The sequence below is a fragment of the Diospyros lotus genome, chromosome 10, assembly GCF_014633365.1.
Source record: "Diospyros lotus cultivar Yz01 chromosome 10, ASM1463336v1, whole genome shotgun sequence".
Classification (NCBI taxonomy): Eukaryota; Viridiplantae; Streptophyta; class Magnoliopsida; order Ericales; family Ebenaceae; genus Diospyros; species Diospyros lotus.
The window spans coordinates 22,630,812-22,656,461 of NC_068347.1; the positions used below are offsets into that span (position 1 = coordinate 22,630,812).

General features: G+C 39.9%; 2 protein-coding genes across 2 annotated transcripts in view; one reads left to right on the forward strand and one right to left on the reverse strand.

Moving 5' to 3' along the window:
- Positions 1-2,763: 2,763 nt before the first annotated feature.
- Positions 2,764-4,331, forward strand: LOC127811456 (mavicyanin-like). Its single transcript, XM_052351341.1, has 2 exons — positions 2,764-3,028; positions 3,715-4,331. Exons 1-2 carry the CDS (start codon positions 2,833-2,835, stop codon positions 4,029-4,031), a joined length of 513 nt encoding a protein of 170 aa, XP_052207301.1. The 5' UTR covers positions 2,764-2,832; the 3' UTR covers positions 4,032-4,331.
- Positions 4,332-4,376: 45 nt separating this feature from the next.
- LOC127811455 (protein disulfide isomerase-like 5-4) overlaps positions 4,377-25,650 on the reverse strand; it is a 58,907-nt gene continuing 37,633 nt past the window's right edge. The window contains exons 9-15 of the mRNA XM_052351340.1: positions 12,295-12,351; positions 6,252-6,318; positions 5,977-6,123; positions 5,578-5,802; positions 4,915-5,076; positions 4,742-4,819; positions 4,377-4,619 (exon numbers count right to left, since the gene is read on the reverse strand). Coding sequence (XP_052207300.1) covers positions 4,542-4,619; positions 4,742-4,819; positions 4,915-5,076; positions 5,578-5,802; positions 5,977-6,123; positions 6,252-6,318; positions 12,295-12,351 — 814 coding nt within the window. The 3' untranslated portion in view covers positions 4,377-4,541. The remainder of the gene's footprint in view (positions 4,620-4,741; positions 4,820-4,914; positions 5,077-5,577; positions 5,803-5,976; positions 6,124-6,251; positions 6,319-12,294; positions 12,352-25,650) is intronic.

Genomic DNA, 25,650 nt, shown 5'->3' on the forward strand with positions numbered 1-25,650 from the left:
ATATGCTTATATATATGTTGTGCAAAATGCATTCTTCTTTTATATATGCATATTTTGCATTATTATTTTGGCTATTATCAATCGAATCAAAGAAGCTGCTAAGTATGTACAGATAATAGGTGATTAATTCAAGTCTCAAAGTTTCTATAAAAGGCCAAGTGTTGCACGAAAACAAGCTGTTGTGGTCAAGTCATTCTAAGATAATGTCAAGCTAACCTGAGCCTAGACAACCAAGTTGAATTCATTTTTAGGCTAAATTATATTTCTTGAGATATTGCAATTCTAGAAAAAAATGTCTACTAAGCAGACATCTGGTTACTTTTCATGAAAATCATCTAGAACTAGAAATTAACCACAAGAAAGTGGAGTGTTTTGATTTCTATTTTTTTTTTTATTTCTCTTGTGTACACCATCATGTGCTTTGTTTCTTATCATTTGAGGGAAATGCTTATTGTGAGCTTACTTTCTATTTCATCTTCCAACAAGTAATTTTAAGGGTTCTACTTTAGTATGTATAGTTACTACTTTGTCCTTAAAAATATAGATTATTGTTGAACCTATAAAAACATATGTTCCAACTCAATCTTGAAAAGTTAAGATTCCAACTTATTCTTAAAAAGTTGAGATTTTAGTTTAGTCTTAAAAAACAAGGGTTCCTACTTAACCTGTGAAAAGTGGAGGTTTCAGTTGAGTTTAAAAAAAAAAAAAACTATGTGGGTTGTAGTTGAGTGCTTAAAAGCTAACCTATTTAGTTGATGTTTGTGAAATCCTTAGTAAGAAGTTAAAGTAGTAGATTAAGTTTATTGGCTGAACCACTTTAAATGTTACATCTTGTGAATGGTTTTTATTTTTCTTTGATTAAAGTTATTTCTTGAAACATTTTTTTATATCATGTCATAAAATTTTAACTTACATCTTCAAACACAAATGCTTCCTCATGAAATAAGAATTTTTGCAATCACACAATTGTTTCATTAACAATCTTATTTTTGGTAACTAGACGTTTGGAAAGATGATTATTTAAAAACAAACTTTATTCATGTATTTCAAAAATAGCAAAAACTTTTTATACAACCAATTCACCCCTCTTAGATGGACACTCCTACATGTTCTTTCACAAAAGAAGCCAATCATGAGCATGGCTACTAGATGAATCGAGTGGTGATCGATTCCAAAACATCATCAACCGAAAAGTTAATATTTTGAACATTGCTCAATTTCCTATCAATTAGTGGAGGTGTAGATCTTGATATCTCAACAAGACTTCAACCATGGGAAGGGATTTTCACCCTCCTTATAAGAATGGTGTTTAATAATCTTGTCTTGATTGGTCTTCTTTAAGTATTTTCAAGTGGTCCCTATTGGAATTAACCTTTTGGTGTAAAGAGATGGCAATGTAGCTCCTATCTAAATAGATCGCGGTAATGCAAGATGCCACGCGGTAGTGTTTTAGCAATAGTCATATCACCTACCTTGATACATTTTATGAATAGTATGTGACTATTTGACCAGTCATCAATTTAACTACCAAATTTATGAAATGTTATGACTTTTAGAATAGTTATGAAGTTACCTATCTTAAGTAGCTAGTAGCAATTGAAACATTCCATCATGCTTTCTTATGTCCCTATTTCTAATTGTACATTTAGTGGTAGTTTCTTATGTGTCATAAATGATATGCATATACATCAATTGATAAATCTATGGCAAAATATTAGGGGTAGACATTAAATAATTTAAAGACGTATAATATTACATTTAGAACTATCTTTTATTTTTATCTCTAATAATTATATTTTAAAGACAAAACAAATATTTGTCTTGATAAGCAATTTTTGCATAGTGTATTTTTTAAGGGTATAAGTTGTAATTTAATCTATAAACTAATAAAATAAGTAACATTTTTATAATTATAAATTAAAATATGTTTTCAAAGGGAGTGATTAAATCTGTCAGCCATATGCAACATGAAGTTAACTAATTGCAAACTCATCCCATCAACTCATCAATGGATTAAAAGACAATTTAGGTTCTTCCTTTGCAAGAATTAGGAGTGAATGATTTTTTTACCTAATTTTATTCTTATTTTGTAAATCGTCATCATTTTCAATAATAATAATAAAATAACACCAATCAAGTCTCACAAAGTCCAAAAATATATATAAATAAATAAAAAGTTAGAGAAACTAAACTCCTGCTTTAATGAGGTAGCTCTCATCTCTGCTTTAAGAAAAATTAAAGGAGAATGTTTCAACTGAATCATCTATATCCTTTTCTCTACACACACACACACACACACATACACATTTAGAAACATAGGCTTCTAAATGCAAAGCCACAAGATATGAATATTCTGGATACAGGCCAAGCAAAGTATAACACCCAGAATAAGTACTTGGAAAGGTTTAGGAGGAGAGAGCAACCTTAGATTTGAATTATTGTTGCCTCTGTAGGTGTAACTGAAGGGAACTGGAAATGAACCATAACTCTAAAGAAGAATATATATATATATATATATCTCGAGAAAATCAACAGTAAGAATCGCACTAAAAAACTTAATGGAAACAAAAAATTAAAAGAAACGTTACAACAACAGTAAAATATTATTGGAATATTTCTTGGTGGGTATGCTTTCGAACCGCAGGCTAGCTTTGCATTGGAGGGCAAGAAAGAAATCCAAAGAAAGGGAATAACAAAAAGGAGGCTAATTAAAGCAGCTTGGCGGACACAGCAGCTTCAAAAGTTGACAGGCAGCTTGGCCTACAAAAACCCTCCTCGATCGGAAACCGCTACTCTTCTCAATTACCCATTGCTTCTCTGTGTGTAGCATTAATGGCTAAGCCCATCTCGTTTCACAAAGTGTTTGATATTTTGGGGCTGCTTAGTCTTCTGCTAATGATGCAGAAAGGTGGTGCCTATGAGTTCAAGGTTGGTGGTTCCAGGGGCTGGACTGTCCCTTCTGATTCCAAAGCAGCCAGCTACAATCACTGGGCAGAAACCAACAGATTTCAAGTCGGAGACAGCCTAGGTAAAATTTCTCATTAGGTTAAAAGTTGGTTATTTTGTTTGTTATATAGTTTTATTCTCAAAAAGGATTTTATATAATCAAAGTATTGTCATTTCTCTTGAGACTCGTTTTCAAGAAAAAGTCATGTAAGTCAAGTTCATGTGTTTTTGACTAATAAATTGGACAATACCTTGTGTGAAATGTAACCAACTTTTGTTTGGATTTAATCAACTTCTTTAAACAAAATGGACCATGATTCTTGGGCTGATTTAGTGAATTAGGTGAGTCACGAAATAAAAGGACCATTTTGTCCTGATTTACTTTTCAATAGAGAAAGTAAACAAGGACAAAATGATATTTTACTCTTTTAGCTAACTAGATCTGCTAATTGGGTCTGCCCAAGAATCATTTTCTAATAAAAATATCAAGTGGGTCAATGTTTATTTTACTAACTAATTTTGGCAAAACAACTGAACTGACCAATAAAACAATTATTTGTTTTTATAGATAATGATATTAATAATGTTGATTTAAGTTCGCTGAGCCAATGGGGGCATTTGACAATCAGAAAAAGATGACTGAGGCTTCTGACAATCGATTTGCTGAGTTGACGACTTACCCAATTCAACATTCATATCCCTATTGTATTCCGTATGGAATGGACATCTAATGGTTGGTTGTCTTGTCCCTCCCTCTTTTAACTGCAGTCTTCGACTATTCAGCCCACAAGGACTCAGTCCTCCAAGTGATAAAGGATGACTACACTAATTGCAACACAGAAGCACCCCTTAACAAGCACACGGATGGGCACACAGTGTTCCCGTTCAGTCAGTCTGGGGCCTACTACTTCATCAGCGGAGTCCGACAGAATTGCCTCCATAATGAGAAGATGGTGGTGGTGGTCATGGCGGATAGAAGCAAGGGCTCTGAGAATGCTGCCACTTCTTCCATTTCCAAAAGCTTTATCGGCTCCATTGGTGGAGCCTTTCTGGGTTCATCTCTTCTTTTACTAGCAAAGATCTGAAGCGAGGAGTTGGTTTGATGATTGCTCTGCCTCTGTATGTTTTCGTCAAGTGTACATGATTTTTTTTTTTTTTTTTTTGTTATGTTCAACTTCTCTGGGTTTGCTTGTTTTTCCACCAATGTGTGAACCACGTACAAAGAGCAATATATTGTTTTTTTTTTTTAATTTTGCGGGTATATATGCATACAAGAATTACTTGTTTAATATGCAAGGAAGGTGCCCACGTTGCTGCAAACTAGTTACAAACAGATGAGATAAAAAATCAGCCATTTTGCAAAACAAGAGTAAGACTGCATATAAAAGACACTCAAGAAGACTGCAGTAAGGGATTTAGGTAAAACCGAATAGTTAGGACCAGACAGTTTGGATTCTATATATACTAACTTCACCGTTCACTTTAAAATTTTGAAAATACTACAATTGCATCATCAGAGCAAAAATTCCCAAATTGTTGGGGGGAAGGGGGGGAAATGAGATGTTCTTTGTACACTGATTAATTCCATATTTCTATCAAAAATTCTTTCCTAGTTCAACCTTTTTCATTAGCCTTATGGTGTTGTGCAGAATCGAATCCAATATCCCAGCAACCTGAAAAGACCAAGCAAGATTGAAGATTGTTAGAAACACAACAATAAGACAGTTGACAGATTGAAGGGCCAAAAAAGAGGGAAAACCAAAGCAAATTAAAAAACAGGGAGTAGTAAACCAACCGTAAAAACACCACCAATAATGGCACAGACATTTGTTATGAAGTGCGAAAAAGACTTTGAATTCTCTGTTATTAATACCTATGCACGAAAGGAGATGTGTTACGAAAAACAGAAGGAAATAGATCAATCGGGTCCATTCACAAGAAATGAAGACTAAATGGGTTATCATGAACCTGCATCGCAGATGGTTCAAAATGAAATTTTGTGACAGGGATATTTAAACTGTGTATGAGGCTGCTGTGGGCTGTGTACTCATACTCTTCAACTAATTTCCTTTCACGGTAGGATCTCCTAGTTATCACCTCCGTCTTTACAACTTGAAGATAATGCTCTATCTGCACAGTGAAAATTTGAAGTATGAGCTCAAGGACCAGAGCTGAGTCGTTCAAAATTGATAAATTCTTCAAGGTTCAAATAATTGAAGATCCAATTTAACAGCTCATTTAGTCAAAATAAAGACCGGTCTAATTATGTTGACTGGAAATTTCATCAGTATAACAGTTCCATTATCCAACACATGTTCAGGTGACTGTAAGGTTATACCAAAGTCTCAAGTAAACACAGAAAACTAGAAGAGATCTCTAGGACATAAGGCCTATTGCTAAGAAAGGTTGGGTGGGATTAGAACAAACTTTTTTCCCTTAGCCATTCCCTTGCTAACATTCACCTAAATTTCTTGAACACACTTGGATGAGCAGGAACATATATTTAAAGGTCTCTTCCTTCTCATGTCCCCTATCACCATAGTGTATGCCCTCACAATGACATGAGATGGCCAAGCACGAGGAAAAAGAACCTTCAAATGTAATAAAGTGAATGAGAACTGAAAATCTTACAGTAACATTTGCAATTGAATCACCAGGCCTGATGATATACTCTCGGCCATTCAGTTTGTCATGACTTCTGCCAAGATAAGGTAGTATTCTTTTCATGTCACTCATCACTGCTGGAGAGATTTGTTTACCAAAGGAAAAATGAGAAATAATGTGTGACATGTTCATCTTAGAAGCATCAAATGAGTGGGCTACTGAATGAGCAGAGATGACAAGGTTGCCAGGAACCTGCAGAAGGCAACCAGTGGTCAAGGGCATATTATGCTCTGATAAATATTACACGCACGTGCACACAGAAAAGGAGTGCACTTAAGTATTTGCTTTGGGCTCAAAATAGAGTGAGAATGACAGCCAAAAAATTATTCCAGAATGAAAATATATGATGTCATATCAAGATCCAACCTTCTTAACACGCACAAAGCCTTCAATTCTACATCCTCCAGCTAATGGTGCAGGTCTTTTTGCATCATCTGCCACATTATTGCTTTTATTCTCCAAAGCCAGTGGCTCAGTCTCCAATGGAATAGACGCAACCAAGTTTTCAAATGTCTGCAAAAGGTCAAAATCAAGGTGGGTTGCACTCATCCTAACTGGAAGTGAAGTTAAAAGTTGCATTTCCAAGTATTAACAAGTTAACAGGTGAATGCATTAGTCTCAAACTTCATATTTGCACTTACTTTGACCAGGCTGTCTGTATCCCGATCGCCATAATATGATTCATGATCGTGGTGCCCGTGGTCATCCCTAATGTGAGTCAGATAAGACAGTTGATTAGGCAGCAGAATATAAATATGAGACCCATAATTTCACCAATCAATGTGCTACCCTGGAAGCAATTGTTTTAACAAACTGGAAACTACAGAGGCATTCTAAAAACAAATAAGGAAATTTAAAACAGAAAATTCAAGTAATAATTAAAGGAACAGAATTCAAGATTCCTTTCCTGGTTTAACTCCAATATTCAAAATAGCCCTCCCTCCCTCCCTAGAAATTCTTGTATATACTGAGTCTACCTATGCAAGGTAAACTGAGCCAATCAAAGACAAAATAAATTTAAAATTTTGAAATGGTGGAATCTCATAATTCAAGAAATTGCAAAGTTAAAATTTTAAAATTTAAATTTATCTTGTTTTTTATTGGCTTAGTGTACCTTGTGTAGGTAGACTAAGTCTACACAAGAATTTTTCCTCTCTCTCTCTATATATATATATGTATTATTCATGAACTTTTTTTTTCCAATCAAAGCTCTACACAATTGCAGGATTTCTTATCGACTTTGAATGAATGAATTGTTGCTTTTGTAAGATGATTGATGAGATGAAAGAAGTTTGTATGAAAAGTGGTAGAAGATACCAAGGGGAAAAAAAAAAAAAAGTGGTAGAAGAATACGCTCCCCCGCCCCCCCCCCAAAAAAAAAGGGAGTAAAAAATCTTTAGACATGACATGGGATATAATAGCTCTACAAAAGGTAAAATCATGGATATAGATGATTGAAATCCTAAAATTTTTCACCTACAGGAATTAAGGCTTGCAATACTAATAATGATGGTGATATCAAAAAGAGCTCCATAAAAAAGAATGAACTGAAAAAGTTCCCATATTCGGCATATCCCAAACCAATTTGTCCTTCCCTGCCCAACCTTTGAATGAATCCAAAGGAAAATTAGTAAAATAGTAGAAATTAGAATCAAACTCCTAGCCATGAAGATTGCGCCTGAAAAGAGAAAAAGCAACCTATTCTATTCTACCAAAGTTGACAAAGTAATTATTCACAGAAGCTAATTTATTACTAGCAACCTTGTACAAATACAGAAATAACTCAAACAAGGACTACACCAACAGTCTATTAGAAACCTAATCCCTTTTCCATAACACACTTTAAAGAACATAAATTTAAAGAAATCATTCCAGACTCTCGTAGTGCCTCTCCAAAGACCAATACAATAGGGTGAATTAATCAAACTCATACCCCAACAACGCTCCCCTGCTTAAAATATAAACAAATAAATAAAGCCATGTTTGATTCAATAACCTTTTCTCGAAAGAAAAACCATTCTCAGTCCTGAATCTCCATAAGCCACCTACCTAAAAGGACTTTAGCAAGATCTTTAGATTCATAATACTCAAACCAACTCCCTCCCTGGGAAGTCACACCTTATATCAAGACCTAAATTATTAATGAGTTATCCCAGTAAAATCAGGAAACTTAACTAGGAATTTGACCAAAATATATAAAAATGTCAATAAACTATAAAAACAATTATCAACTATAATCCAGCTCATGTTCCCATTCTTTACAGTAATAAACTAACTGGGCAGAGTTGCTCTGTTTCACAGCCCTCTTGGCTATTAAGAAGATCCTACATCTTTTAAGTATAAATCATGAGAACAAAGAAAAAGGGCCACGCGTTTGATAAAGGAAGAATAAGAAGCCATGTAGAAAGGTGACCTACGAAAGAATACAAATTGATTGCACCAATAAGTAGACTTCTCTTTAAAACGTCATGCGACCTATGATATTTAACCATTACCACATTGTCCAATGTTCAATGCACTGTGAGATTGTTTTTTAACCTATTTTTCAAATGGAAAAAATCATGAACACCTTACAACAATAACCACAAGCCTTAATCCTACCAGGTAAAGTCAACTATTGTCGGGACCCCCTAGAGTTGGGAGTCATGATGTGCTGAGTTGGACTTCAGCTTCAGATGGTGCCTTCTCTGTTAGGTTTGTACTGCAGGGTTTGTTGGAGCAACAGCACCAGGTTCCATGGCATTGATTGGTTTGGTTTGGGTATGGAGTCCCTGCCCATTCTTTTATTTTATGGTTGGTAGTTAGAGAGCGATTATATACTCTTGACCATGTTAACCTGTTTCTTCCTTTCCCCAATAGATGCTTTCTTTGCAGGGCAAATTCTGAGCGGCACAACCATCTGTTTTTTGAGTGTTCCTATTCTAAGCAGGTGTTGTCCTTCCGGCGTTCAAAGAAACTTGGATGGCCCCGACGACAATGGAGGACAAGAGTTCTATGGTCGGTGGCTCGATGAAAGGGTAAGAGCCCGTGGGATGTGGCTAACTGATTGGTTTTGCAAGCGATGGTCTACTTCTTGTGGTGTGAGCACAACAACCAGTGCTGGTGAGGTATTGAGCGGTCTACGGACCAACTTGCCCATCAGGTATAGTGTGCCATGTGGGCACGGTTGGTCACCATCCATTTTCCCCATTCACTTTAGAGCCGTGCATTGCGACATTTCTAGTGGCTTCCAACCGACCAGCACTCCTGGCTTAGGTAAACCATTCTGCTTAGTAAATTGGAGCAGTCAGAACCCCTGTGTGTCTCCATAGTCAAATGGTAGATGGCTCCTAATGCTGGCTATGAATTGACGGTGTTGGATCTTTGGATTATGTTAGTGAGTATCCTGGAGTTGCAAAACTCTGGTGACCAAAGCTAATACTCTCCCTCGATACTAGCTTTTACTTTATACATGATGTCATGTAGAGTGGCTTTGTTGCCTCTTGATCTTGCCTACTCAGGTTGTCGCCAATTTAGTAACTTGGAGCGGGCAAAACCCCTATACGTCTCCATAGTCAAACGGTATGTTGGCCTACTTAGTAATTTGAAGTGGTCAGAGCCCCTGTGTGTCTCCATAGTAAAACGATAACTCCTAAATGGGTCTCGAATTGATGGTCGTGGCCCTGATTGGTTGTTCCAGTTTGTGTCCCGGGGTTGGTTGCTCAATAGCATTCTTTGGTGGTGCTTATTAGTTCATCTCTCTAGTCCTAGTTTGTCACTTACACATTGTTAGTTTAGTGGCTTTGTCTGTGGCTACCTCCACGTTTCACCACATGATCCTGGTCTTGGCGGAGCTTCACTAGTTTGGATGATGTGTACAGTGTGCCTTTGGTTTTGGAGTTGACATTTTGATCTAGAGTTGTTACTTAGGAATTCTTTTGTATTGCTCCCTTGTTTCTTCTATGTTGTTTAGATCCCGCCTGTGTATGGATCTTGAGTGTTCTATTTAGCTTGTTTTCTGTGATATTGTGCACCAGGATATGCCCTGATTGGATTCTGTACAAATGTTTTCTCTATCTATACATATCTTTTTTACTTTAAGATAAAAAAAAAAAAAATTTAGCTACATGAATTCGAACCTCCATCCATCTCTATTTGTTGTCATATCCTCTATAAAGTCATTATATTTTACGTCATCTTTAAGAGTTTCCCATCAAATTTCTTTGGTCTTCCTCTCCCTTTTTTCACTAAAATGTCTTTCTTCACTCTAACATCATAAGCTCCATGTGTCTCTCTATTATCTATTCATCCTATTGTCCACATCTCTTCTCCTAACCCAATTTGTGGTAATGTATTAACAATGTTCATAATCCTTGCATTACATAATTGATGACTTGACACAATTTTGGGTTCTGGATTGGGTTGTTACTCAGACTCCTAAGTACAAGTGTGAGGTGGGAGTATGCCAAGTATCAAACCTATCTAGTTCTCATGTCCAAGGACACAAGGATAAACCTAAGCTATATACTTCTAAAATTAGATTTACTCATCTAAGGTAAAATATTATAAATTCATATGGAACTTTTTATGCATAAATAAGAATGTCATGCATAATTTCACAGAAACAAACATATCTAGCACATTTCCTAAGTCTGAGTTCATGTCTTATCACAACTGTGAAGGATCCCACATTGACAATTCACAATTTTAGAGTCCATGTTTGTCAATAACAGAGAATACCCTCCTTCACCTCTTTAATATAATACCACATCTCATATGAAGAAGCACATGACATGACCAACATCCCATAAAGAGAAATGCATGATAACCCATGATACTCTGGTGACCAAAGTTGATACTCTCCCTCAATCCTAGCTTTAACTTTGTACATGATGTCATGTAGAGTGGGTTTGCTACCTCTTGATCTTGCCTGCTCAGGTTGTTGCCTACTTAGTAACTTGGAGTGGGAAAAACCCCTTATACGTCTCCATAGTCAAACGATAGGTCGGCCTACTTAGTAATTTGAAATGGTCGGAGTCCCTGTGCGTCTCCATAGTAAAACGGTAACTCCTAAATGGGTCTCAAATTGATGGTCGTGGCCCTGATTGGTTGTTCTAGTTTGTGTCCCAGGGTTGGTTGCTCAACAACATTCTTTGGTGACGCTTATTGGTTCATCCCTCAGGTCCTAGTTTGTCACTTACACATTGTTAGTTTAGTGGCTTTGTCTGTGGCTACCTCCACGTTTCGCCGCATGATCCTGGTCTTCGCAGAGCTTCACTGGTTTGGATGACGTGTTAAGTGTGCCTTTGGTTCTGGAGCTAACATTTTGATCTAAAGCTGTTACTTAGGATTTCTTTCGTGTTGCTCCCTTGTTTCTTCTATGTTGTTTAGATCCTGCCTGTGTATGGATCTTGAGTGTTCTATTTAACTTGTTCTCTGTGATATTGTACACTAAGATATGCCCTGATTGGGTTCTGTACAGGCGTTTTCTCTATCTATACATATCTTTTTTACTTAAAAAAAAAAAGTTTAGCTACATGAATTCGGACCTCCATCCATCTCTATTTGTTGTCATATCCTCTATAAAGCCATTATATTCTACATCATCTTTAAGAGTTTCCCATCAAATTTCTTTGGTCTTCCTCTCCCTTTTTTCACTAAAAAGTCTTTCTTCACTCTAATGTCATAAGCTCCATGTCTCTCTCTATTATCTTTTAACTTCTGTACCCACAAAATCATTTAAGGACAACCGCCCCCCCCCCCCAAAAAAAAACACACACACAAATAAAAATGATATTCCTATTGTCCACATCTCTTCTCCTAACCCAATTTGTGGTAGTTATGTATTAACAATATTCATAATCCTTGCATTACATAATTGATGACTTGACACAATTTTGGGTTCTGGATTGGGTTGTTACTCAGACTCCTGAGTACAAGTGTGAGGTGGGAGTATGCCAAGTATCAAACCTATCTAGTTCTCATGTCCAAGGACACAAGGATAAACCTAAGCTTCATACTTCTAAAATTAGATTTACTCATCTAAGGTAAAATATTATAAATTCATACGGAACTTTTTATGCATAAATAAGAATGTCATGCATAATTTCACAGAAACAAACATATCTAGCACATTTACTGAGTCTGAGTTCATGTCTTATCACAATTGTGAAGGATCCCACATTGACAATTCACAATTTTAGAGTCCATGTCTGTCAATAACAGAGAATACCCTCCTTCACCTCTTTAATATAATACCACATCTCATATGAAGAAGCACATGACGTGACCAACATCCCATACAGAGAAATGCATGAAATGACCAATATTTCATATAACGAAATCCATAATGAATACATGCAGGTGAGTGCTCAGTGTAATAGTAAATGCCCAAGATATTAAAATCAGAAATAAATACCAGCATCCAGGAGGATGCATCCCACAGTTAACAACTATCTTTGCTTCCATATAGCAAATGACCACACAGAGGTAATTAGTAGGAAGAAAAGTTCTTAATCATTCGCTGAAGGTATAGAAAGGAGTAAACACCATGGGATAATGCATTCATCAGAAAATCTGATCACTTAAAATATGAGGAAATTCTAGAACAGAATTTCATCTCATGCTATTTTCAAGCATAAGTTTGAAAGGATTACACACAAAATTCAAAACCAATAATATATTTTACAAAATAGCCTGAGATACCTGACATCACTTCCTTTACGGAAAACGCGAATAGATGGATATGCCTGTATGTGATGCCTGAACATTCATTTGGTATGGGGTACATGACAATGAAAAACAACAATAGAAATTATGAGCAATCAATACTGCAACAGAAATATGGTTAATAAAAAAATGGAAAAAGAAAAAAAAAGATGTGCATTACAAGGGAAATTGCAATAGATGTATGCCATTTAAAAGATTTACCACCATTTTAACGTACATTCATATGCAAGAAAACATCATATATCTAAGCAGTTAAAAAGTATAAGCTTAAAACAAAGAAAGAAATAACTGGTCAATGGAGTTAGAAAGTTAATGAAGTTGAAAATTTAAATGAGGGCAAATGCTTGAATCTTTACAATTTCTACAAGGATCAATATACAGCACAGAGCAACCTATTTGGGAAGTTAAGCACCATAGAGTGAAGAAATGTCAAAAGTACTGATAGACCTAGACCTAGACCAAGATATTGAATCTTTACATGTTAGAATTTGTATTAGTCTAGTTGTTAAGTCTCGGTGAAGGGCTGTGTTCTCAGTTGGGGAATGATTGTATACTTATATTTTGTGTTTAGAATATAACGGAAATATCTATCTTTAAGTTATTTCCAGATAGGCCTTGTATTCCCTAATACTTCAGTTTTGTCCTTAAGTTGTAACCGCCTCTATATCCTATAAATAGAGGCAGATAGGTTCTCGGGTAGGGAGAGATTTTCAGCATTCATTCACTTGTTTTCTGTCTTGCACGAGTTCTAGAGAGTTGAGAGAGAGCAAAGGCTCGGTCCTTGTATTCTCGAGAGGTGAGTCTATTGATTCATATCTAGGTGTAAGAGAGAAGAAATTGCTGTAATCTTGAACGCTTTCTAGTGGATTTTCTGAAGGCTTCGGCAGTCTGGATGTAGGGCATTTTCATGCCTGAACCAGGATAAGTTCTTGACTCTTTTATTTCTATTATTGCTTTGTTACATGTTCTGCTTACATTTCTTTGTTTCTATTTCTATCAGGTGTGGTTTGGGTGTGAGAGAGTGACTATTATTGTGAGGAAACCGATCCAAGATTCAGCATTACAATTTCTACAATGTCAAAAGGAAAAGCTACAAACTACAGACCTAGATCATGTCAAAGAACAAGGGGGAAAAAACAGAAGATCAAAAGAAGGGACAAGATGAAATCACATAAAATTTTATTGGTACACAACAAAAAGTCCACACAGTCCTAGCTACATCATATGATGTCCTAATGACAATATGAAAACAAAGAAAAGAATAATAGAACTTCTAAAAGTATACATGAAAAGACGGCTGAAATAGATTAGCATGATAGGTTATGAACTGAACAAAACAGAAAAACAGCTGATTGAAGCAACTTAGGATGAATACTCAATTAGAGAGTGTCACAAGCCTGAGGGCATTTCTGCAATAAACTCTATAGATGCATTAGTTAGTGTACTTAGTGGTTACCGCTTAAGATGCTTGTACCTATTTGGTTATGTCTAACAAACCGAGGGTGATAGCCTAAAAAAGGCATTGTAAAGAGGATGGAAAAAATCAATGAGGTATTTGGTTCTTTCCCTCTAAAAAGTACCTAGGGTTTAGCCTAGGATTGGATTGGCAATTGGAAGAATCTGATGGAATAGAACCAAGAACAGAATGATTGAAGAGGGAAATTGGACAGAAATGGGGGAAAGAATGTAGAGATAAATGAGGAAGTGTAGAAGAAATAAGAGGGAGATTGGGAGAGAATTGTAGAGAGAGAAAATTAAGAATTCATTCAATCAATTCAAGCGTGAGAATCCCATCCGTTTACAGTAGCCTTATATAGCCATATCTGGCTCCTAACAGCGTGCACAACACACCCATGTACTTCTAACTAATTGTTAAAATATCCTCTTAACAACTATTATAGGCATATTACCCTATTGTCCCTCTATGGATCCTTGGGTCATGACACTTCCCCCCCCCCCCTCTCTCTTTCCAAATTCTCGCTCCAATTCTTCCTGATCTACAACTTTCTAAAATTATCCAAGCCTCTGATCCAAGGCTTAACATTCTGGTATTAGAGCCGGCGATCCCCAACGACGCATCCGCAATTGAGACAAGGTGAATTGTGATCGACCAGTGCAGTAGGGGGTGATTTCATCGAGTGATGGCTGAAGGAACAAGACTCAAGCAATTGGAGTCTAGGATGGAAGCATTGGATTTTGGAATGATGCAGACGCACGAAGCTATTACCCAAAGCAAACAAGATGTAGTTGCAATCAGAGAAGGAATGCGGGAGGAATTGACGACCTCTCGTGAGAATACGCAACGTGAAATTGGAAAGGCACAGGGAGGCTATGGATCAGTATGGCTAAAGGATCAACAGCATGTTCACAGTGTTCGAAAAATTGGCCTAAGCGGCTGCCTAGGGGCCGCCGAGGCGTTAAGCGACTGCCGGCCGCCGCGCTTTTCATCTAGTTAGCCCCCCTAGGTGCCGGTCGGCCTAATCGGCCGTCGGCGGCGCCTAACCGCCTGGGCCACCTACTTTTAAATGTTTAGGGTTTTAAAGAGGAGACAAAACATAACGTATTTCTGCTTCGTCTGCCCGGATTGCTCTCTCCCAATCGCGACCACCTCTCTCTTCGAAAGCTCATCCTCATCGCCGCCGCCACCTCCACCGCCACCGACGCCTCCTCCGCCGCCAACCATCGTCTCTCTTGGCCTCGATTTTTCAATTTCCCTTGGCCTCCACCAATCATCTCTCTCGCTCGCTGACGCTGTTCTTCCTCCGATAGTCTGACCACTGGTATATCTCTCTCTCTCTCTCTCTCACTGTTCTTCCCGATTTGCAATAGATATCTTGTTGTATACTATATAGTATATATAATATATATTATTACAATATTACTCACACTTTCACAGAATGCTATTGCTATATGCCTATATGTATTGCTATATAGTGTATATATAATATAATATGCTATTGCTATGTACATACATATATTACTAATAGTTATAGATTATATATATACTATATAGCAGTATGTATGCTGTAGCAATATGTATAAGATATAGATTATTGGTTTATCTTGCATTATTGTTGATTTTCTACTTTGATTTACTTGAAAATAACATGATATTACATCAAAAAAGTTCAAAAAAATAAAAAAAACAACAATTTTTCTAGGCCCTGCCTAGGCGCTAGGCCCTAGCCTAGCGCCCGACTAGTGCCTAGCGCGTTTTAGAACACTGCATGTTCAACATGTTGTCGTCCCTACCACAATTCCGATTGCCACCGGAATTTCCTCCCAAGTCTATAGCTAATCTGGATTTGGCGGGACTAGGCATACTTACGAGGCCTCAAGGAGGAACGAATACTGAGGGATTGCAAGACATCGGGCCAGGTGACCAGGTAATAGATCTAAACCCCTAAGTCAGTAATCACACCTCGATGCCAAGATTGGAGATACCGCTGTTTGACGGATCTAGGCTAAGGTGGTGAATCTGGCAGTGTGAGCGATTTTCCAATTCTATAATGTGACCAAACCACAGAGAATTACCTTAGCCATAGCCTATCTCAATGATATGGCTGACTAATGGTTCCAAGGATGGTTTAGATCTAGAGGGATTGGGGAACGATGGATTGACTTTGCAGAGGAATTGTGTAAGAGGTTTGAGGAGAAGAACATAGCCGATGTAATAGGAGAATTCAATAAACTCAAGCAGGAGGAGACTGTCACATAGTATTTAGAGAAGTTTGAAGAGTTAGAAGCCTTAATGTGAAATGCTCAGCCAACTCTCACTGAGCAATACTTTGTATCCAGCTTTCTCAATGGACTTAAGAACGAGTTGAGATCAATGGTAAATATGATGATGCCTACTACTGTCAAGCAAGCAAAAGAGAAGGCCAGGCTATAAGAGTTAACTTTGCAAGCTATTTACAGGAAGAAGAAGGTCCAAAATCGAGCAATCCCCCTTATTAGCCTATCTGCTGGAGGAAATTCTAAGGCTATGGGAACAGGGATGCCTTCAAGCCTACAAAAAAGGAACCAATAGGCCTTAACAATTAGGAATCCAACTATGGAGCAGAGGAGGCAGCTTGGGCTATGTTACAAGTATGGGGACCGCTATAGCCCAGGCCATCAATGTCGAAGGCAATTGTTGAACATGGAAGGGGACGATAAAGAGCAAGGTAGCAGAAGATGAGGAAGAGGAGAGTGGGGAGATTGTGAAGGAAACCCCTGAGGAGGACCACGAAGATGAAGGGGGAGAAATTTCATTTCATGCACTCAAGGGGGGACCTGTAGGAAAAATTATCAAAGTAAAAGGACAGGTAGGGAAGACGAAGATCATGGTATTGATTGACAGTGGCAGTACTCACAACTTCCTAAATGAAGCAATTGCCACTGAATTAGGGTGCAAGCTCACAGCCACTACCCCCTTATCAATAACAGTGGCTAATGAAAGCAAGATGTATAGCCACTATAAGGGTGTGGGTTTCAGAAAAACGATGCAAGGGCAGGAATTCTCTACTGACCTAAGAATTTTGGAACTAGGGGGTTGTGATGTGGTCTTTGGGGTGGACTGGATGAGGACAGTGAGCCCCCTGACCTTTGACTTCAACAAATTGAAGTCACTTTGGACATTGAAGGGAGGAAGCTAACATTGAGTAGCAGCTTGGAAGCAAGGGAATGTAAAGTAATCACTGGCAAAGGGATACAAAAACTCATATCTAAAGGGAAGGGACAGATATCCCAAATGTTTTCCATCTAAGCTGTGGAGGTGAATGAGGAACAACAGGGGAGCCCTACTGCCAATGACCTCTTTGCAAAGGTAACGTACCCCTCTACATCCCTTACATTTGGAATACAAAGATTTGTTTGTTAAACCCCAAACCCTAACCCCAAACCCTAACCCCAAACAGACCCTTTAACCATTCCATCCCCATGAAACCCAAGTCAGAGCCAGTTAACATCCGAGCCAATCGTTACCCACATATCCATAAGGCTGAAATTGAAAAACAAGTAAAAAGCATGCTTAATGCTTCAATAATACAGCCTAACCAGAGTCTCTTTGCATCCCCCGTGCTTCTTGTTAAGAAGGACAGATCCTAGCATTTTTGCATAGACTATAGGCAGCTTAATGACCTTATTGTGAGAAACAAATTTCCTATCCCCTTAATTGAGGACCTACTAGATGAACTTAAAAGAGGCTACCATCTTTTCCAAGCTAGACCTACGTGCAGGGTACCACCAAATTAGAATGTGTTGTAACATTTGTATTAGATTAGATTAAATGTAAATCATGTACTTTGTATTGCTGCATATTTTATTTCCTGATATAGTGTTAGATTTAATTATTCTTCTAGAAGGTATGTTTCTAGAAGGTGGCAGCCGGTTTTAAAGTTTGTTAGTCTGTTAGGCAGCTGTTAGTTAGTTTTATCTTTAAGTTCATGTAATCCGCTCCCCTATATCCTATAAATAGGGGTCGTGGTTAGGAGTTGTCACGGCTATGGCTACTTCTACGTTTAATTCCAGTATTATTTCCATTTCTTGCTTAAATATATTCTGCTCTATTTCCTTTATTGCATTTATATTCCAGCTAGTAGATATATTCTAGCTACCAGATTCTGTTAGCTTTAGGAGGCCATGTGTAAAGGCCTTAGGAAGAGACAAAACATTCTGTTGTAACCGCTGGGGAGGGACGGATCCGTTGCATCTTCTCCCACCTTTTGCGCCTATATGTAATACTCCCATTCCACGGGAGATGATATGAAAAAGATTGAATACAAACAATTACTCTGTTTCTCTCTATCTCTCTCGCCTTCTCCAATTCTCTCGCTAACCCTCTGATCTTTCTACTCTCTTACTCAACTTCCTACTCATTTCCCTTCTAAACCACTAAGCCCTGGTTAGTTCATTGTCACGGTGACTTAGGACCGTGACAATTTGGTATCAGAGAATCGATTCTGGCCGAGATTTGTAGAAGCTATGGCTGACGGAACCCGCATGAAGAATATGGAATCACAGTTGCAACAAGCCAACTCGTCCATGACCGAGGTCTAGCGACGTGTTGACCAGCTGGAGCTGGGCAATGGTCGCAACCATGAGGCAATAATGGCACTGGACCACAAGCTGGAAGGAGCAATAGACGGCTTGGAGAGAAGGCTGGATGGAACGCTAGTCCAGATGCGAGAAGAAATGACACAAATGCGAGAGGAACTCGGGACGCAACTTCAGCAGTTCATGCTGATGTTCACTCGCCAAAATTCAGTGAGCATGGCCCCTGAATTCCCTCCTAGAGATAGAACCGAACCCCTCTTAAGGAATAATAGAATAGTACATCGTCCAGTGACTCCCGATATAGAAGGAGAACCCGATGAAGAGGGGGAGACGATGTTGCACAGAGGTCGCATGGAGCAGGCACCTCGACAACAGCCGGGATTTCCCTTGCCTCGAATGGAGATACCCATCTTTGAAGGGGATAACCCGCGCTGGTGGGTAAGGAAATGCGAAAGAATGTTCGAATGATATGACATTCCGGAGGGTAGAAGGGTGTCCTTAGCTGCCGCTTACTTTAATGATGCGGTAGATGCATGGTATCAAGGGTGGACTAGTGTAAGGAACCATCCTACATGGGGAGAGTTCACGGAGAAATTATGTGAGAGATTCGAGGAAAGAAGTATGTCTGATATTGTTGAAGAATTCAACAAACTCAGACAAGTGGGGGAGTTGACATCTTACTTGAAAAGGTTTGAGGAGCTTAGATCTATTATGAGCAGCCATGACCCACATCTCTCGGAGGCCTACTTCGTGTCCAGTTTCTTGAGTGGACTAAGTGAGGACCTAAGGCATATGGTCAAAATGATTAGACCCCGAACAGTGGAGCAAGCGGTAGAGTGCGCGAGACTGCAAGAGATGGTGGTAGAGGCCTTGATGAAGAAGCAAAGGCAGCAAAGTAAGGCTCTGGCAGCAGGGACCTCTCATCAGGGAGGCAGAGGAATTAACCGAGAGTGGGCAGCTAGTAATTTCGGAGCTAAACAACCGGGTGTACCACATACGATGGGGAGGTTTAACAAACAAAGGAGGCAACCAGGTATGTGTTATAAGTGCGGGGATAAGTACTTCCCAAGGCACCAGTGTAGGAGACAAATTCTCCTACTAGAAGGAGATTTAGAAGAAACAATAGAAGAGGTAGAGGGAGTTGATGAGTGTGAAGAAGTGGGGAAGGAAGACAATGGGGAAATATCACTCCACGCGTTAAAAGGGATGACTAACAACAAGATAATTAAAGTCGAGGGAAAGGTGAAGGACAAGAACCTGATGATCTTGATAGATAGTGGAAGCACCCATAGCTTCCTTGATGAGGGCACTGCGAGAAGATTGAGAAGCCCGCTTTCGGATACTCCACCTCTTAGTGTGACAGTGACTAATGGGGGTAGAGTGATGAGCAACTCGGCCTGCCCAAGGTTTAATTGGGAGATGCAGGGGGAAGAGTTTGAAGCCGACCTCAGACTTCTGCAATTGGGGGGCTGTGATGTGGTTCTAGGAGTTGACTAGATGAAGGAAGTTAGCCCCATCAGCTTCGACTTTAATCGTATGGAAGTATCTTTTGAAAAAGGAGGGAAAAAGATGACACTCAAAGGAGGTAGAGAAACTGGAACCTGCAAGATGATGACTGGAAGGAGCCTACAGCGAGTCCTTCGGCACAACTAGAGTAAACTGACTCAGTTGTTTTCAATTATAGCAGTGGAGGAAGGACATGAGACAATGAGGACCGGGGAGCTCACCTTGTCCTTCAGCAACCATCACAAAGACGTTGGCCAGGTACACTCTAGCCACCTTATTAATGAATTGTTGGTAGAATTTGGGGACTTATTTGTTGAGCCGAATACCTTACTGCCCAACCGAGACTTAGACCACTCCATCAACCTCAAACCAGGGTCCAAACCAATAAATATCAGGGCTTACCGATATTCACCCATACAGAAGACGGAGATTGAAAAGATGGTTAAAGAAATGCTAAACCAATCCTTCATACAGCCTAGCCACAGCCCCTTTGCCTCACCGGTTCTTCTAGTCAAGAAGAAGGATGGATCTTGGCGTTTTTGTGTAGACTACCGCCAATTGAATGCCCTCACCGTAAAAGACAAGTTTCTCATACCCTTGATAGAAGACCTAATGGATGAACTACATAATGCCACCATTTTTTCCAAGCTAGACCTTAGGTCGGGCTATCACCAAATCAAAATGAAAGCTGAAGATGTCCACAAAACTGCCTTTAGAACTCACCATGGGCATTTCGAATTTAGGGTGATGCCTTTTGGACTCACCAATGCACCAGCTACCTTTCAATCCCTCATGAACTGAATATTTGAACCTTATTTGAGAAAATTTGTATTAGTCTTCTTTGATGACATCCTTGTCTACAGCCCAAACCTTGAACAGCACCTATCCCATCTCAGAACCACTTTAGAAGTCCTCAAATCCAACCAACTTTTCATAAAAAGGTCTAAGTGTTGCTTTGGCCAAGATCAGGTGGAATACTTGGGCCATATAATATCAGAGGAGGGAGTGAGGACAGACCCAAAGAAAGTGGAGGCCATGATCAGCTGGCCCAAACCCGCGAACTTGAAGGCTCTAAGAGGGTTCCTCGGCCTCACAGGATATTATAGACGGTTTGTCAAAGGGTACGGCATCATCAGCCGGCCCCTAACCGATTTGCTGAAGAAGGGAAATTTTAAATGGGGTGAGGAGGCCAAAGCAGCCTTCGAGAAGCTTAAGGAGGCGGTGAGCACAGTGCCAGCTTTAGGGTTACCAGATTTTAATGAACCCTTTGTGCTGGAGACAGAAGCTTGTGGAGTTGGAGTAGGGGCAGTCCTAATGCAGAAGGGTAGACCTCTAGCATTCTTAAGCCAGGCTTTGAGCACCAGGCACTTGGGTTTGAGCATATATGAGAAGGAATTTCTGGCAGTATTGATGGCAGTCGAGAGGTGGAGACACTACTTAGAAGGGGGTAGATTCATCATCAAAACAGATCATGAAAGCCTTAAATTTTTACTACAACAGAAGCTACAAACTCAACTACAAAAGAGAGGCATGGCCAAGCTGATGGGACTCAATTATTCCATACAATACAGGCGGGGCAAGGAAAATATAGCTGCAGATGCACTATCAAGGTGCCAAGAGGAAGGCAGCTTGGCAACTATTACCACAATAGTGCCCGAATGGTTTCAGGAAGTGGTGGACAGCTATGCCGACGATTAGCAGATTAGGGAGCTAATGGAGAGGCTGGTGATGGAATCTAATGGGGCTGGAAACTATACTCTAAAGGAAGGTATGTTGAGGTTTAAAGGTAGGCTTGTCATAGGGAGCAAGGGAGACCTTAAGCAGAAAATTTTACATTCATTGCACGACTCACCCGTGGGAGGGCACTCGGGGATCCAAAATACTTACCTCCGAGTTAAGCAGTTGTTTTATTGGCCCAAGATGAAGGCGGAAGTAAAGAACTTTGTGTTGGCATGTGATATATGCAAGAGATGTAAACTGGAGAATGTGGCTTACCCGGGTCTCTTACAGCCTTTACCAGTACCCGATCGAGCTTGGGTTAGTGTATCTATGGACTTCATCGAGGGGCTACCTAAATCAGAAGGGAGGGATAGTATCTTGGTTGTAGTGGATCGGTTCACAAAGTTTGCATAGTTTTTAGGGCTGGCTCACCCTTACACAGCCAAGGAAGTGGCTAGAATGTTTATGGACAGAGTAGTATCGCAGCATGGAGTGCCAAGCACCATCATATCAGACCGCGATAAGGTGTTCACAAGCCACTTTTGGCAAGAATTGATGAGCTCTATAGGGATTAAGCTCAATATGTCAACAGCAAATCATCCCCAATCAGATGGGCAAACGGAGAGAGTCAATCAGGTGCTGGAAACCTACCTAAGATGCATGTGTATACAGCAGCCCAAACATTGGCATAGGTGGTTGGCATTGGCACAATGGTGGTATAATACCACCAACCATACATCCTTAAAAATGTCCCCCTTTGAGGCACTGTATGGATGCCCACCGCCGCTATTACCTGCCACTGGAGGGCATGCAATAGAGATATCGGTGGAAGAATACCTACAACAAAGGAAGATGGTCTTGCAGCAGCTAAAGCAAGATTTGGCATCGGCCCGGAATAGGATGAAACAGTATGCGGACAAAAGAAGAAGTGACCGAGAATTTGAAGTGGGAGAACGGGTGTATCTCAAGCTAAGATACCCTCACCTGAAGGCCTTCAGCCAAGGGGCAGTATCCAAGTTGAGCCCACGATACTTTGGACCATTCAACATAGCAGAGAAAATAGGTAAGGTGGCCTACAGACTCCAACTACCCGAAGGCACCCACATACACCTTGTCTTCCATGTATCCTTGTTGAAACGATCAACCAAAGTAGAGTGGGTAGACGCGGCCTTGCCAGCACCGTGTAGGGGTACGGAAGGTCCTATGGAACCAGAGGCGATTATAGACAGAAGGGTGGTCCACAACCAAGGGGCCCCTCTAATTGAAGTGTTGGTGAAATGGGCACAGGGAAGTAACAAGGACAAGTCGTGGGAATATCTACCCGCCCTACTCCAACATTTTCCAAGGACAGCAAGCCTACTTAGCATTTCTTGAGGACAAGAAATTTTCCACAGAGGGGGAAATTGTCACGGCTGTGGCTACTTCTACGTTTAATTCCAGTATTATTTCCATTTCTTGCTTAAATATATTCTGTTGTATTTCCTTTATTACATTTATATTCCAGCTAGTAGATATATTCTAGCTACCAGATTCTGTTAGCTTTAGGAGGCCACGTGTAAAGGCCTTAGGAAGAGACAAACATTTTGTTGTAACCGCTGGGGAGGGACGGATCCGTTGCATCTTCTCCCACCTTTTGCGCCTATATGTAATACTCTCATTCCACGGGAGATGATATGAAAAAGATTGAATACAAACAATTACTCTGTTTCTCTCTATCTCTCTCGCCTTCTCCAATTCTCTCGCTAACCCTCTGATCTTTCTACTCTCTTACTCAACTTCCTACTCATTTCCCTTCTAAACCACCGAGCCCTAGTTAGTTCATTGTCACGGTGACTTAGGACCGTGACAGGAGTCTTCAGAGAAGTCTTAGTGCGCCAGAAATCGCGAAGTGTTGCTTCCGGTTTACTGTCTTGTTTTGGGGTTTTGAGTGCGAGAGGTTGGGAGTGGCTGGTTCTTAGCTTGTATTCCCTAGTTTCCCTATAGCTTTCAGTGTATATGGGCAGGAGGGATTAAGTTCTCGTTGTAATCATCCCTTGGGTGTTTCAAGATAGTGGATTTCAATGGTGCCTAGCAATCTGGATGTAGGTCTTGGATTTCAAGACCGAACCAGGATAAATCTTGCTGTTTGTTGTGTGATTGTGTTATTCCTTTGTGTTTTCTGTTATCAGTGTATTCTTGGGTTAGATAGGAAGCTGGTTGAGTTGAGAGAATAGAGTGGAGAGCTGTGAGATACTCTAATAGAATGAACTTTCAAATATCCCAAAGATGGCCTTTAGAACCCACCAGGGCTTATATGAGTTCAAGGTGATACCCTTTGGGCTCACCAATGCTCCAACCACTTTCCAGGCCCTGATGAACCACTTGTTTGCCCCTTACCTAAGGAAATTTCCTACATGTTTTCTTTGATGACATCCTGGTCTACAACCCTAATTTGAAACAGCACTTGTCCCACCTTAAAACTACCCTTGAAATATTTAAAAAAAAAACAGCTATATGTGAAACTTTCAAAGTGTACCTTTGCAAAGAAAGAGGTGGAATATTTAGGGCATATAATCTCAAGTCAAGGAGTTAGCACAGACCCGAAGAAAATTTCAGCCATGTTGGAATGGCATAGGACCTCATCCATTAGGGAATTAGGGGATTCCTAAGGCTGACCAGGTACTACAGAAGGTTTATACAACACTATGGAGTAACCAATAAGCCCTTGACCGAGTTACTCAAGAAAGATAACTTTAAGTGGAATCCCCAAGCAGAGGTTGCCTTTCTCACACTTAAGAAGGCTATGACACAAGCCCCGATTCTGGCCCTACCTGATTTCTCTAAGCCCTTCATGATTGAAACTGATGCATGTGACGATGGGGTGGGAACAATATTAGTACAAGAGGGGAGGCCTATAGCCTATATTAGTCAAGCACTGGTTGCTAGGCATCTGGGAATGAGTGTATATGAGAAGAAGCTGATGGCTATGATAGTGGCTATAGATAAGTGGAGGCATTACTTGAAGGGAACCCAATTCATCATTAAGACAAATCGTGAGAGCCTAAGGCATCTACTACAGCAAAGATTGCATACCCAACTTCAAAGGAAAGGGGTGTCCAAATTGTTGGGCTTGGACTACATAATACAGTACAGGAAGGGCAAGGAAAACATAGTGGCAAGTGCCCTATCGAGAAGAGAAGAAGAGGGGGCTTGTCAGGCTATCACAGCAGTGGTGCCCAATTGGGTAAAAGACCTAATTGACAGCTATGATAAATCAGAATGGATTAAGTCCTTGCAGGCTCAATTGGCAGTCAGAACAAATAATGCACAAGGATACAAAATCTCCAACGATTTGATCAAATTTAAAGGAAGATTAGTTGTGGGAGATGATAAGGAATTGAGATTCAAGATACTACAAGCACTACACAACTCCCCCCGGGAGGACACTCGGGCACCAGGGCAACTTACTACAGGGCAAGGCAGTTGTTTTACTAGCCAGGGCTTAAAAAAGAGGTGATGGATTTTGTGGTAGCCTACATGACTTGCCAACATTACAAGCATGAGCAACTGGCATACCCAGGATTGCTAGAGCCACTTGCTATCCCTAAACAAGCCTGGGAGGAGATTTCTATGGACTTCATTGAAGGCCTTCCAAAGTCTGAAGTGGTTGACAAGCTGACGAAGTTTGCTCACTTCATCAGTCTCACACGCCCCTTTACAGCTCAGGAGGTTGCTCAGGTATTCTTAGATTTAGTGGCCAAGATACATGGAATCCCTAAATACATTGTATCAAATTGAGATAAGGTATTCACGAGTCACTTCTGGCAGGAAGTATTCAACAGCCTAGGGGTAGGGCTTCATATGTCAACGGCATACCATCTTGAGACAAATGGGAAGATCGAGAGGGTTAACTAATGCTTAGAATCATATTTGAGATGTATGTGTTTTGCAAGGCCTAAGAGCTGGAGTAGATGGCTATCCCTAACACAGTGGTGGTATAACATGAGCTGCCACAGCTAAATCAAGAAGGCCCCCTTTGAAGCGTTGTTCGGGTACAAGACCCCCACACTACCAGCAATGATGGACTGCCTT